Source organism: Phaseolus vulgaris, chromosome 5, assembly GCF_051622355.1.
Source record: "Phaseolus vulgaris cultivar YP4 chromosome 5, ASM5162235v1, whole genome shotgun sequence".
NCBI classification, from domain to species: Eukaryota; Viridiplantae; Streptophyta; class Magnoliopsida; order Fabales; family Fabaceae; genus Phaseolus; species Phaseolus vulgaris.
Window position 1 is genome coordinate 40,627,363 of NC_143502.1, and position 14,906 is coordinate 40,642,268.

Consider the following 14,906-nt stretch of genomic DNA (forward strand, 5'->3'; position numbering starts at 1 on the left):
TTTTTATCAATTTATATAATTCATAATTATATAATATATAGATCCGTGTTCCGTATCTAATTTTAGAGATTTTATTTTATCAATTTATATAATTCATAATTATATAATATATAGATCCGTGTTCCGTATCTAATTTTAGAGATTTTATCCGTGTGGTATTAGTGAGAGTGTGTGATTCAAAGGTAGTTAGAATGTTTTATACTGAGTCCAACAAATGGCAGTTGAGTTGTAGATATAGGTAAATGACAGTGTATGCTCCAACTACTAAACGCAACAAAACGCACAACCCCAACAGGCACTGGGCCCCACACTTTCTTCTTCTCTTCTTCCTTCATTTAAACCCTTTTCTCTCATTCATCTTCATCTTCATCTTCATCTTCCAAACCACCATGCCTCTTCCTCTTCCCTCTCTCCCCGACGACGGCAACCACCACGACTTCGTCGCGGAGTTGACTCACCGCATGGCTGCCTTCTTGCTTTCTGACGACCACACTTTCAATTTCTCCCCCATTCACTCTCACCATCTCGATTCGGTACTATTCTATTTAACCACTTTCATTTCATTAATACTAACAACAACAACAATAACCGTAATAACAACTTTGTGTTTCTTCTCTGGTCAAGTCACGGGACGCCATAGCAGGGACTGCAGAAGCTTCCTCTCAGGAACCATCACGCGAAGAGCGCTGTTGGAGGAGCAGCTACGACATGTTCGGGAAGCTTCAGAGCTTCAATTCTCACCAATCTCTCGTTCAGGAACAGATTCGAGCCATTGAAGTAAGTAAGATCACACTTCCTATCACTAATAGTAAATACTATTTATTTACCTTTGATTAAAACTGTTTGATCGATTAATTAACTTTTTTTTTTTGCGTGTTGACAGCTGTCAGGGGTGAAGCAGGAGCAGGTGGCTGTGTCCGCCAAACAGAAACCCGCTCCGCGTCGGAAAAACCAAGGGCAGACATACGAGCCCAAGAAGGGGAACGTACGCAGGGCCCGCGCGCCGCGGCCCGGCCCACAACACCCTCTCGGTGCCGGCATGCGGGCCTTGTTTCTTGATGGGCCTGGTTCCAGAGGTGGGACCGGCGTTTTCTTGCCGCGTGGGGGAGCCCCTACCCCTTCCGAACCCACTAATAACAAGCAAGGTGAACGAACTCGCATAATTTTAGTTGATGTTTAAGAATTTGCGTTTTTCGCACTATTTTCTTGCTGTTGTGTTTGTTTCCTTGATGTTTAAGCTGCTGGTTAGTGAAATTCTGAAATGGAAACAAGCATGCCACTTGCAAGTTGCTTTTTCTTTTTCCTTTTTTCTCTGTTCAAACTAAATAATTGCCTTTAGTTTAGTCTTCAACCTCCCACTTTGCTTGTGAACCTTGGCTGATGCTGACCATTATTCTTTTTTATGGTGTTTGAATTTCAATACGAATCTTCTGTGATCATCTATTATCGCATGCTGCACTTGTGATTTTTTTTCCTCTTGGCAAAACCACGAAAATATAATACACCCTTTTCAAATTAAACAAAAACTCCAATTTAATCTCTGTAGTTTTTTACATTAGTGATTTGATGGCACCATGGCTAGGAATGTGAAAAATAGATCAATACACAGAATAACGATGTTTTGTTAAAAGAGATTTATAATTTTCAGAAACTATCTGAGCTTTTACTTTTTTTGTTCTTTACTCAAAAAACAGTTAAGAGAGTTGGTGACCGAATTCAGGGATTCTGATTTCTTCACGTTGAAAACCCGTGATAAAACTTTAATGGGTTGCACGTCGGACATAAAAAAAATGATTTTTATTATGTGCAATGTGTCAGGTAAAGGTTGTTCCACGGTTCTTATACCTGCCAGAGTTGTCCAGGCTTTGCAACTCCACTTCGATCAAATGGCTGCCACGTCTGGGCCCAAACCTGGTGCCTTCCATCCTCTCCACGGTACTCAATATTCAACCACTTTCATTTCATCTACTTTCTCCTCCAACAACGGCAATAGTTATTGCATTTTTTCATATTTTTATGGAGTGAAATAAATAGTATATAAAATTGTTATCCAGCACGAATTGCTTAATAAATTCTGATTCATGGGAAGGGATTAAGTAGTACAATTTTGAATTTGGAAGCAAGAGCAGTCTCCAAAAGTCCATGCTCACAACCACCAAGTTGCAATCTGTCCCAGTTATTAACTTTGAATATAATACTCATACCATGATGTAGTTATATTTATAATTTTTTTTGCAGATGTTGTAGTGAGTAACAGGGATGGCATGTATTCACTTCAGAACCAGCAGTCACCGAAAGCAGCGGCAAGTATCCAGAATGAAACGATTCTGCCTCAAGAGTGGGCCTATTGAGGAGTACAGAAGCACGTGAATTGCCTACTACTCCTCTTTCTACACGTACATACACAATAATATTGATATAATAATAATAATAATAGTAGTGTTTCGGTAGTGTTGCTCAAACTAAAAGAAACAAAAGATAGGTGTGAAGAAGAAGAAGAAGAATAAAGCAGAAAAGAAATTCCCATACGATAGATCGGATAAATATACAGAGGGGAGAATCTTGCAGGCAGCAGCAGAGTACGAGGAATAGGAATGAATATACAGATTTAATAATGTCTTGTTCTGTATTTTGCTTCTCCTGGGTATAACTTTGCATAGTGGTGGTGACAGAATATGAAAAACTATGAATAAAATCTAGCTCAGTCTCTTTGCAAGCTAGATAAGAACAGAGGATGTCTTTTAAAATCCTTTGTAACAATTCACCTTGCTTTTCCATTGTTTGTTTACTCTTTTTAAGTTCTTCTTATCTCTTCCAATAAACCTGAAATAGAACATTGAATTTATGCAGATATACACAGTTAAATAAAGAATTACGTTTGTTTGCTATGTAAAACTATAAAAAAGTAGATAAATGTGTTTTTAATTTTGTTGATTCTTCAACAAATGTGGTGCCTCATGCTCATAGCCCCAGTCAGCTCCCACTTTCTATGAAAGGAATCAATCTAAGTTTTAGATTCCAGAATATGCAAAACACGTCAATCCAAAACGACAAAACCTTTTTTCACTTTTCTTGTTATTTCTCTCTTTGACTGATCAACTCTGGAAGAGGATAACAACGAAAACGAATATTCATGCATCGTATAATTAAGCTTTCTGCTCATGAATCATTCCTAGTTAAATGGATTAGGTTTAATATTAAAGGATTGGTTAAAAAATTTAACTCTTATAAGATGGAAATTCATACAAAGGTGAATAGATTTTATATCATAAGTTTATAACTCAAGCTTATAAAATTAGTGTTACAGATTTTAATTTTAGAAATAAATATTCTGGTGGGTCTCCTATTTAGCATTGCATAGGCAAATGGGTGTGTGATTGCTTATCCATTCATTCTGTCAAACATCTCCTATGTCTCCATTATATGTAACTTTCACAGGTTATACTCATACAACCTATTTGCAATGTCACTGTATCCCTCTATTTTCAATCAACTGTTTTCATGTATTATCACATCCAAAAAAAAGGACAATTTTCTTAAGAAAATCTATAACCCTTTAGACTTTTATTCATATTTAAAGAACAATACCGGTGGTATATAAAAAAAAAAAAAACTTTTTTTCATCTCTACATGGACATCATATAAAGAACACTTTTCAAACAATAACAAGACCAAGATTCAAAGTAGATAGCTAGTAAACAAAAGTAGATCTTATAGTCTTCAAGTAAAGAGACTTGGTAACAAAGAAATTGAGAAAAATAGTAGTAAGACTAAGACACATTAAATTAAGTGAAAATATAAAAAGAAAAAAAGGTATGAAAGAAGAAGAAGAAGAAGAAGAAGAAAAAGACAATAATGGTAGAGAAAGAAGTGATATCCCATGACCTTAAAGCACCACTATTCATTCTTTTCTTTAATAGATCATTCTTGAGATTAAAAAATATACAAATAATCTCTCAAATACAACACTGAAATCGTGTATCAATTTTGCATTGTTGGGTGAGAGTGAAGCTTCTATCACACTTATTATGTCAACACTCTTCACTTGTTCTCATTTGTTATTTGTAGTATAGTTTCATCTCTATAACTTTCTACAAAAATGAGTGAAACAACACCTCCAACAACAAATGTCACTAACCTTCCAAGTCTCTCTCCAATGTAAGTTTTTCACTTCTCTTCAATTTTCTACTATGTGGAATCAATCTTAAGATCTTCATCACTCTATTAATAAATATGTAATAACAATACTCATATTTAATATTTATATATCTATTAAAAATATTTATTATGCTTTAGAAACACATATTAATAATCTATTCAAGATATCCTTTATAACATAATTTTAACCTTTACTGAAATCTTCTTTATCAAATAATACTACAAGAAAATTATTGAATAGAATCGAATTTTAGAGAAAAAAAATTAGTTGTTATAGTAACTAAAATTAGATACTATTTTAAAGACTAAAAAAATATTGATTTCTAAATTATTTTCTATTATTGATAAATAGCTTCTAAATTGGTATCTAATTAGCTACTAAGATTTTTCTATCAAATTTAGATCTAAATAATTGGTAATTAAAACCTCGGTACCTAGTTAGATACCAATTTTAAAACTATTTATCAATAATATAAACTAATTTAGAAATTAATATTTTTTTAGTCTCTAAAATAGTATCTAATTTAGTACTATAACAACTAATTATTTTTTATCTTTAGAATTATTTTCTATTTAATGATTTTTTTATATTGTAGGTTACTTAATATCATAATTCTCCTCAATTTATTTAATTTCACGCCAAACAAATATGAAAAAAAAAGTAAACTATCATCTTTTATTACCAAATTACACTTAATCATTGTTATCATTTTATTCAAATCAATGACATATTATCTCATTCCAATTCCATAAATCATTCTCCTAAAAGCAAAATTCCTAAGGAAATAATTTTTTTTATCATAATTGAAAAGAATATTGGAAAATTATTTTTAGTAAATGGAACATAGTTGAAGCTAAACGAATAAATTGTGGGAAAATTTACAAAGTATTCAACAATTAATTCATAAAATATCTTACACATATTATCTTATCTTAATAATATTGAAAAAAAATACCATGTAATTTTTAACACAATATTATTTTTTATAAAGTAATCATCAAAGTTTAATATTAAGTATAAAAGTCAATCTTATCTCGTAAAATATCCTAATTTTTTTTCTATTGATGTGACAACATCTTCTTCTTAATAAATGATCTGTTAATGGTCATAGTACAATTTACCTAAACTTCTGATTATAAAAAAATGTTTATTTGTATATAAGATGCTTATATTTTGTTATATCAACATTTTCTTTCGACAGCAAAAGTTTAACATGAAAAAAATACAGACATTTAATTAACACAAGTTTAATTCACTAAACATATTGAAACGAGTGAGAAAAAAAAAAACAAAAGAAAAGGTGTTTACATTATCATGCATCTGTGTTGTATATATAATAAATTTATGATTTTTTATATTAAATATTTTTAAAATCATTACACTACCCAATTTATGAATATACGTATCCATATCCAATCTGCTATTCAAAATAACAAAGATGTCTCTCAAAAAATAAAAATAACTTTTAAATGTAAATAAAAATTACTTCCGGAACTTTTTACCTAGAAATATTCTGAATTTAGATTTTTGGAACATATTTTTGAATTTTGAAATTTTTTATCTGCATTTTCAATTTTGTGTTTCAAATTTTTTTATTCGAAATGTATTTTTTTATTTTTTTATTATAATTACTATTCCAGATTTTCAAATTCAGAAATTTTTTTGAAAATTTAACAAAAATATAGGATGCATGTTAAAATGATATGGTGTTGGAAGATATTGACTAAAGTTTATCGGGTCTCGTTTAAGGAACAAGCGGCCCAAAATTAAAGAGGTTCATGTATTCTTAGCCCAACTTATTGAAAGACAATTACTTGCCTAATGATTTCTTAAAGTTTGTTTGTTTTCTTTTTATTAACTTAGAAAAAATATATAAATAGTATATGAAAGAGAGATATGCAAACACTCAAAATCTAATGAATTACCTGTATTATTATGATAACAAAATATTAAATAAAACTAATATGAGAAGTTAACAAGTATAGATTAAAAGAAAGTTAACTGTTACATTTTGAAAAAAAAAACATAGTACCATTTTAATAAACAAGTTATTAAATTAAAAATATATTTAAAAATTAAATTAGCTTGACAATATTTTTGTTGGAGCAACATTGTTAATTTTTATGATGTCATACTTAGCAGAAGATGTAAACAAAAAAATCCACTGATAGATACTGCATAATAATTATACACTATATTTTCATAAGAAATTTCACCATTAATCATTTCCACAATATGCTGATAATAATTGTAACCGAGACATTGCAATTGAATTTTGATCGTGTTACTCTCTATGATTATTTTTAATACAATGCACATGCATTAATGATGCTTCCCTTTTGTTTTTTTTTTTTAACTATGTTTAGTGTTTTAAAGAATAATTGGTTCATAATTTTAGTCAAAGTATTAGGAATTCTATAGTGTAAATACAATATCCCATATTATAAATAGGTGTAAACAATCTCGTAAAAATAATCCTTAAGATTATTCAAAATTATTCTGATATCACATGATTTCACATTAAAGGTTTGCATCATATCATGAATCACATTCATATATATATATATATATATATATATATATATATATATATATATATATATATATATATATAAACATTACATGTCTCTTCTATTGTTCTAACATTATAACTTTTCCTGTGTCCTCAGGTACCAACCAAGTATTCTATTTTTTCTTTAGAATTTTGACCAGAATTAGAGAATAAGAATAGGATCAGAAAGTTATGATCTGATTCCTGACCCAAGAATATTTTTATGATTGTGATGGGGTCATTCATGTGCAATGCAATATTTAAGACTACGTTTTCGTTTTTATTTTTTTAAAAGAAGAACTTCTTCTGGCCTACTAATGATGATGGTGGTGTTGTTATTTGTTTGAAAAGTGATTAGTTTATTTATGTAAGGGATGCAGGCAGCATCATTAGGGTTTGGGTCTGATTCATTGTGGTGTTTTGATTTAAGGTGCCTAATAATTAACTCTTCATTATCAGGAGCCGAATTGGTCAAATGTTTTTTTTAACACAAAATTAAAGGTTTGATTTTAAAGCATGTTTTTCAAATTAATATATCATGTACTTGGCATAATGAATAATTGCAAATCAAAATACAAAATAATACAAGGTAAACTATTAAAATAAAATTTTAATGTAAGAAAAATGTATGTAAAGGAAACATTGTAATAAGCAAACAAGAAACAATACAATTTTATCAAACACCGACTTAAAAAATCATAAAATTTACTTATGGATATAAAAAATACACTCAACAAGTTGTATATTTTAGTGACTCATTGTAAAAGATTCGTATTAAGTATGTCTTATTAAACACTATTATTTGATCAAATTTAAGACATTTGAGTTGTTACGATTTAAAGTATAACAAGTTGCATCATAACTATTAGCTATGACTTTTGGCTTAATAGTAAGCGTTCTCCAAATAATTAATATTAGAACCAAGGTTATAAGTTTAATTCTCGGCGGAGTAATTGTTCAAGTAGAGATTCTTGCAGGGTGCACATTGTCTTGTGGAGTAGTCCAAGTGGGATGAGTCAGGATATACTTAAGTTGTTTGTTAAACTCTTAAGTATAAAAAATGATGTCCTTACTATTAACTATAACTTTTACATTAATGTTAAGTACTTAATGTAATAAATTTTGACTAGGAGCAAATGTTGAATCTTTATTTGCTTGAATAAAAATATAAAAAAATCAATCCATGCTAGAGAACCAATAAACTTTTCAAATGTTTCATTTAAAACCACTTCAACAAATACAACTTTCAAACAATTCAAAAAATCAATACAATTTATAATTTGTTCAAACAACATCCTTCACTCATTCCAATTCAATCTTGATCCTTCAAACTCTCTATATATATTCTTAACAAGCATAGTCTAATCACTAAATCAATCTAAAATTCATATTAACCTGCAACTCAGTACACTCAATTTTGAATATTCAGAAGTTTTCAAACAAAACACAATTTCTAAATAAAAATCAAAATCATGTTCATCTATTCTAAGGTTTTATAAAAAAAATATAATTAATTTTTCTTAACTGTAATTACAAATTCCAAAAAATTTTCAAAGAAAGTTCATGTTCAAACATAACTAAATTTAAATATGAAGTTAATCAAGTTAAAAAATTAATTTTATTCTGTTAACATCACTAAATTGATAGTAAAATCATTAAAAGTAAGAAATTAAAATATTTTTAAATCAAATAAAAATTTACTTTATTTAAAAATCTAATCGATTCAAAATAACTCTTAATTTTTCATCTACTTTGCTATATGAAAAAAATACGAAATCTGGAAGAATAAGAGTAGAGATAAGTTAGAAAAAAATTGTGAAAGAAGAAAAAACATGTGAGAGGGAACGGAGAAACATATGTTATACTTATGACCAAAATAATTTATTATTTATGGTGTAAATGACATCCTGACATAAATTATAAATTATATAACTGGTTAAAAAATAATTTTATTATTTGATAAAAATATAAATTAATAACCATAAAAAACCTCTTTACTTAGAAGTATTAGCATAGTGCATTTTCATTCAATATTGTGCATTCATTCAATATTGACTATAGTTTTTAGGGTCAATGTTAAAAAAAAAAAATACAATACATCGTGACATCACATGTAACCTAAGTCTCCTAGGATATAAAGCTGATTCAAGTCTTGGATAAAAATTAGAAAGTGATGCAACACTAATATAATTTTGATAGTTATTTTGTATATACTGGATATATGAATAATAAATTAAATGTTTCTTATTCATAATAATAATTTTGCTTATACCATATACATAAAACTTGTAATCAATATTAAATTATAGAGCATGCAAAGGAAAGTAAATTTTTGTTCATTGACTTTTGAAAATAATGATACACTTATTACTTATAACAATGCTTGGTTTTGGATACTACATTTATTTGGAGATGAATTCTCTATTATTATTTTGTATTTATCAGTACACTTTAATTATTAAAATATTTTAATAAATATATTTGTAATTAAATTTACATTAGTTATAATAATTTAAAATTTTTATTGAATGCGTAAAGTCACTGTGACATAATTACTTTCTAGATTAAATACAATATTCTATTAGATATGATTTTAAATACAATAGTCCTAATTAAAAGTTTTGTTTAAAAAAAATCTTAAACTAGAACACATAAATAATTATTCATCTCAAAATAAAAACAGCATGAAAAATAAAACAATTTTGACCTTAGTCTATTTCTTCATATATTTTTACAAATTTGAATGAAAAAAAGAGAGGCTATTTTAAATTATTTAACAAAAAGGAGGGTGAAAAGAAAAAGTGAATACGGAAAGATTAAAATCCATGAAAAAGGGGTTGAAGTGGCTCAACGCAGAAAGCGAAATCCGCGTTTGGCCATGGAGCTGAAGCGACAAAGAAAAGGATAAAAGCGAACCCAATAACCATTGTTTCGGCTACTCAAACATGATTCATTCATCTCACCAAACACGCCGCAACACGACAATCCCTAATTTCACTTCATTTGCATATTCCACAAAGCCCACTCCGAGCCCAATCCCAAGGTGGGTCCCTCCAAGCCCACCAACTCATACTTCACTCTCCACAACAATCACAAGTGGGACCCGGAATATGCCCTCCATCTATTCTATGCAACCCACCATCACCGTCCGATCACCCACCCCTCTCTCAGCCGTCTGATGAAAAACCAGGTGGGCCCCACTCTGCTTCACTATCTACTCACTCACCCCTCTTTGACTATCTATCACTGCGCCACACCGCATTCTCAGAAACATACAAGCAGAAAGTGAGAACCCAACCAAACGCTCCCTCTCTCTCTCTCTTTCTCGTTTTCTTCTCCGCATTGGAGTTTGCAATTGCGTTTTTCGAGAACGACGTGTTTTTCTCGCGTTTTGGGGTTACTCGCTTGCGTTTTCGCTCCCGCTGCGACGTCGTTTCCACAGCACCGACACTTCCTTGCTTCTTTTCCAAGCTATACCACCCTCCGTTTCTCTGCATTTTCCGATTCTTCTTCTCCCCCTTTCTCCGGTATGCTTCCAATTAGAGTTACGCCATTTTTTTATTTTTTGTTTAATTATTAATTGTTGATTCATCTAATCTCTTGAATGCACGTGCGTAACGTGACCGAGGGTTTTGAGTTTCGACGCTTTTAGTGTTTTTCAGCAACCGTGCTGTCCCTGGCGATAGTGCTGCGTGGAAAGAAAAGTGAAAGTGTTTTATTCAAATAAAGTTGTTGCCTTCCCCTTTTTGTTTTTTGTTTACTTTTTCGTGGTGGTGACCAATTTACCAAATTCCAAACGAGGCCTTGGTATTTTGAAATTTGAAGGAAAATGCTGTTGAATAAGTTTGAGCAATAATTGAATGTTGGACCGTTTCGTTTAATTTGGGTAGAGATTTTGATACCGGTGGTCGTTTGTTGCATGATGCCTTATCTTTTGGATTTCGAAAATTGGTTTGCATGGACCACTTAATCTTGTTTTTTAGTTTCCGCTTTTTTTGATTTCGGTTTTGCCCCTACACTACTCAGCTTGTTTGATTTTATATCAGACTTTAAATTTTGCATTAACTAGTTAACCAACGCATTGTTTTGTTTAGGTTTCATGTATTATTCAATCTGTTGTACTACTTCCCTGTTTTTTCTATCTGGGGCAGTTGAACTATGTGGACTTTAAGTCATCACATAATAACATTCAGTTATATCACTATCAAATTGATTAGGAAGAGTTAAAAGCTTGAATGCTCCCTTACAACCTTTTGCCCGTACTTTCTATCTGAACTGAACAGGGTGGTCTGTAAAAGGAGGGGAGAAATTGTAAGAGACCTTTTTTCCTAGAGGCTAATCATACCTTTTCCAAAGAAAAATTACCATTCTTATCGGTGCTGCTTTACAGTTCTACTGGCTTTTCCATTTGAGTTAACATGATTGAGTTTTCTTTCTTGGTGCTGTGAATCAATTATAACCGTGGCAGGTTTAGTTTTTGGTAGTTTTGTCTTCAATGTAGTTGTTGGATAGTTGGTAACTTGGTACAGTATATGTAATAACTCATGCTATTGTGATTTTTTGCATTTGGTTGTCATGGCTTTTAAAGGATGAAATGAAAATAATATGGTCGTGAAAGCCACCCTTGGTTATTACATATATTCTCAATATTGATTTTACATTTATCATGAAATTTCTGTTTCTGGAAATTTGATTTGTGATTGTAATTCAGTTGTGCAGCTGTAAAGAAACATTGGTATTTTTCCAACTGCACTCTCTGGACAACAAGTTGGTACATCATTTTCAAGCTGCAGCCCAGACAGTTTATTCATCTGATGCCAGGTCAGAGTGAAGTTGTGGGAACCATTCATCAGCATGAATAGAAAAGTTGATGACAGGTTGAAACAGGAGAAAACTTTATCATATGCTGATTTTCATCATGAAATTACCAAAAATGAGGAACACGCCCACTCTTTAAAACCATACAGAAATCAGCAAAAGCAATCAGCTTACAAAAGGGCAAGTGAGGAAGATGAGCTGGTTAGGTACATGTCAAATTTACCAGGTTATCTCGAGAAGGGAGAAAAAATTCCTGAAAAAGTTTTGAATGTTGGAGTGCTGGATTGGGCCAGTTTACAACAGTGGCAGTACAGCCATAAACATGTACCCTTGAGTAGTCGGAGCTCAACATCTACAAGTAATACATCATCTTCTGTTTCAACAGAGGGATTATCTGGTAATTCTAGCAAAGGTCTTAGTTCTCCTTCTCATCAAAGAATATCTCGTTCATCACTGCAATCCCACTTCATGACAACTCCAATGAAAGAATACTCTGTATCTGTCAAAACATCTGGAGGAAGTTTTGGAACTTGTCCGAATCTTAAAGGTGACAGCATTAATGTTGACACACACAGTAAGTATGCTCGAGTTGGGGATCATCTTTCCCAGAATCGTGCTGCTGGTATGCTCAGAGGATGTGACCGGAGACAACAAAATCCACTTACTATTAAGGAAAGTGATATCTTTCCAAATGGTGGGATGTGTGAGGCAGCATCACGTACTAAGCTTGAAATGAGCGCTCAAGATGATGGTTCAGAGAAGAAAGTGGAGAATTTCAGACAACCAAATAATGATTCTGGTGAGCAAGCTATGCTTGGGAAAAGCAAATCGATTGTTCTCATTATACCTAGGGACACTCCCCAGAATAATCATCGGAAAGTTCCTGATATTCGAAGCTCCTTGAGTCAAAAGCTAACAAGTCCTACTCAAAAAAGATTTTCAGAAAAACCTAAGGAACTTCCTTGTAGATATCCAAATTCCAATATTTCCTACACCTGTCATCAGCCAGACGAAATTAGCGGAGGCCATTCCCAGCCAAAACGGTCAGTATCCAGTTCTGTGGATCCAGTAAATATTAAAATTCCTGCTCCTACTTTATCAGCACCTGTACCGGTCAGAACAGGAATAAGTCCTTGCAGATCTAGAAAGGTCGAGGAAAAGATACACGAAACTGGTGCATCTTCATCTTCAAATGGGCCAATGAAGGGAATAGATCAGAAAGTAACTACGGAGAAATCAAGAAGTTCTTCACCTTTTCGGCGATTTAGCTTCAGCATTGGCTTTACAGGTAAAGTTTCTGGCTGTAAAGAGGTTGCGCATGTGCCACATCAGGGTTCTGTAGCAGCACTTAAATCTAGTTCAGAAAATGCGAGAGGTTATGCCAGCACAAAATGTTCAGGCAGTGATAAACCTGGTGATGCTTCCAAAAGCAGGTCTAGTAGCCCTCTAAGGCGATTACTGGATCCACTGCTAAAACCGAAGACAGGTCATCGCTCAATGGAGTCGTCTCATAAAGATGTGGTGTTAACAAATAAGATTTGTAGGCCAAGTAATGTGGAAATTTCTATGGAAAAAAAAGAACTGGTCAGGGGCCAGAGGGTTGGGTGTACTACAATTAGTACAGTTGATATGTCAAAGAACAAGAAGAATGCCCCATCAACGTTTCAAGCACTTCTAAGAATTGCCGTGAAGAATGGTCAGCCCCTTTTCACATTTGCTGTTGACAATAATAGCAACATTCTTGCAGCCACTGTGAAGAACTTGGCTGTCTCAAAGGAAGATGAATGCGACCGTATCTATACCTTTTTTACCTTTAGCGAGGGTAAAAAGAAGAGGGGAAGTTGGATGAATCAAGCAAGCAAAAGTAAAGGTTCTGATTTTATTCACCATGCTGTTGCCCAGATGAAGGTTTCTGGTTCACACCATTATGATTCGCGTAGCCAGAATTGTGTGGACTCCACTGCCAATAAAGAGTTTGTTTTGTTTTCTGTAAAGCTAAAGCAGGGAGATGGTCAGATTACTGACTACGAACCAAGCGACGAGCTTGCTGCTATTGTTGTCAAATCACCCAAGGCTATCGATTTTATCAATTATGCACATCAGACTGGTCGCCAGAACGATGACACTCAAGATCTACATGTAACAGTTGTGCTCCCAACTGGGGTTCATAGTCTTCCAAGTAATGGTGGACCTTCATCACTGATTGAGCGCTGGAGAAAAGGTGGATCATGTGACTGTGGTGGTTGGGATGTGGCTTGTAAACTTAAGATTCTGGCAAATGAAAGTGAAACGTATAGAAAATCAAGAATTTCGAAAGCTTGTTTCCCACATCCCTTTGAGCTTTTCCTCCAGGTATTGTGTTGATTAATTTTTAAGTTGGTTATTTTTCTAAGGTTTTTGTTTATTAATCTTGTTAATTATGACGGCCTGTGGATAATTCGTCAGAAGTTAATTTTTGTAATAACCATCAATGTTAACTACAGGGGAATGACCAGGACCAAGAAAACCAACCTGCGTTCAGTTTTTCTCCCTTTAAGCCTGGGGTATATTCGGTAGCTTTTGATTCTTCATTCTCACTTTTGCAAGCATTCTCCATCTGCATATCATTAGTGGATGGCTTGATCTCATATGAACTTTCTGGATCAAGAAACTACATGGAAGGAAAAAATCCGAGGGAAACTGTATTGGTGCAAACAGATGAACTAAAGGCTTCTGGCAAATCGGAGGACATTCCTGCAACTTACGTAGCTTATCCTCCCCACTCTCCAGTTGGTAGAGTCTAAAATTAAATTAACACGAAGTCGTGTCTGATGTCTTTATGAACAATGTGGGTAACCAGCCAAGATATTAGTGTGTTACTCATATCTACTACATATTGGTAGAAGTTAAGTTCATGACAAGATTATTAATCTTCCTTCTGAAACATGAATCAATTGAAATGTGAATAGGAGAGTAAATTGTATTTTAGCTTCTGGTTATTTATGCATATTCATTGTCTTACTTGGCCCACCCCCAAATAAATCGTGTATCATTTATGGGTAAGTGACCACACTCAATATGCCTTTTCAAGCAATATTCGGAGCCACAAAACCTAATTTCAAGCAAAATTGGGTGGGATTGTTATTCCTGCCACTCAACCTCACTTATAATTTTGCTTATTATATGAATGGTTAACTTTCTCTTTGTAACTGGGTAGTAATAGTTTAGAAGTTGGAATTAGAGCATTTTTAATTTAAGTATCCTTTTAAGGTTTTTTTATATGCCTAAATCAAAGGATTTGAAATAATCTCCAGATACAAACAATGTGCATATGAGAAGAAAATATTCCTTCACAATCCTACAATTTAACCTTTAAACTTTTTGCTTCATACTAATAAT

General features: G+C 32.5%; 2 protein-coding genes across 5 annotated transcripts; both read left to right on the top strand.

The window, feature by feature from the left end:
* Positions 1 to 264: 264 nt before the first annotated feature.
* LOC137817044 (G patch domain protein) lies at positions 265 to 2,777 on the top strand. 2 transcript variants are annotated; one of them, XM_068620260.2, is made up of 5 exons: positions 265 to 533; positions 625 to 777; positions 884 to 1,145; positions 1,819 to 1,935; positions 2,239 to 2,777. In XM_068620260.2, exons 1-5 carry the CDS (start codon positions 390 to 392, stop codon positions 2,349 to 2,351), a joined length of 789 nt encoding a protein of 262 aa, XP_068476361.2. In that variant the 5' UTR covers positions 265 to 389; the 3' UTR covers positions 2,352 to 2,777. The 2 variants fall into 2 exon arrangements, with proteins under 2 accessions (XP_068476361.2, XP_068476360.2); XM_068620259.2 differs by having other exon boundaries at positions 357 to 533; positions 625 to 781.
* A 6,782-nt stretch (positions 2,778 to 9,559) lies between these two features.
* Positions 9,560 to 14,526, top strand: LOC137817029 (uncharacterized). 3 transcript variants are annotated; one of them, XM_068620239.2, is made up of 3 exons: positions 9,560 to 10,237; positions 11,422 to 13,880; positions 14,012 to 14,526. In XM_068620239.2, the coding sequence occupies exons 2-3, from the start codon at positions 11,565 to 11,567 to the stop codon at positions 14,309 to 14,311; spliced, it is 2,616 nt and encodes an 871-aa protein (XP_068476340.2). In that variant the 5' UTR covers positions 9,560 to 10,237; positions 11,422 to 11,564; the 3' UTR covers positions 14,312 to 14,526. The 3 variants fall into 3 exon arrangements, with proteins under 3 accessions (XP_068476340.2, XP_090158799.1, XP_090158798.1); XM_090302673.1 differs by having other exon boundaries at positions 9,763 to 10,237; positions 11,430 to 13,880; XM_090302672.1 differs by lacking the exon at positions 9,560 to 10,237 and adding an exon at positions 10,290 to 11,021.
* Positions 14,527 to 14,906: the final 380 nt, after the last annotated feature.

Excerpts from the sequence above, each read along its gene's own strand:
- LOC137817044 (XM_068620260.2), top strand. The coding sequence starts at position 390 with ATGCCTCTTCCTCTTCCCTCTCTCCCCGACGACGGCAACCACCACGAC. Across the intron at positions 1,146-1,818 it reads ACCCACTAATAACAAGCAAG|GTAAAGGTTGTTCCACGGTT; the intron begins GTGAACGAACTC and ends GCAATGTGTCAG. Across the intron at positions 1,936-2,238 it reads TGCCTTCCATCCTCTCCACG|ATGTTGTAGTGAGTAACAGG; the intron begins GTACTCAATATT and ends TTTTTTTTGCAG.
- LOC137817029 (XM_068620239.2), top strand. The coding sequence starts at position 11,565 with ATGAATAGAAAAGTTGATGACAGGTTGAAACAGGAGAAAACTTTATCA. Across the intron at positions 13,881-14,011 it reads CCTTTGAGCTTTTCCTCCAG|GGGAATGACCAGGACCAAGA; the intron begins GTATTGTGTTGA and ends TGTTAACTACAG.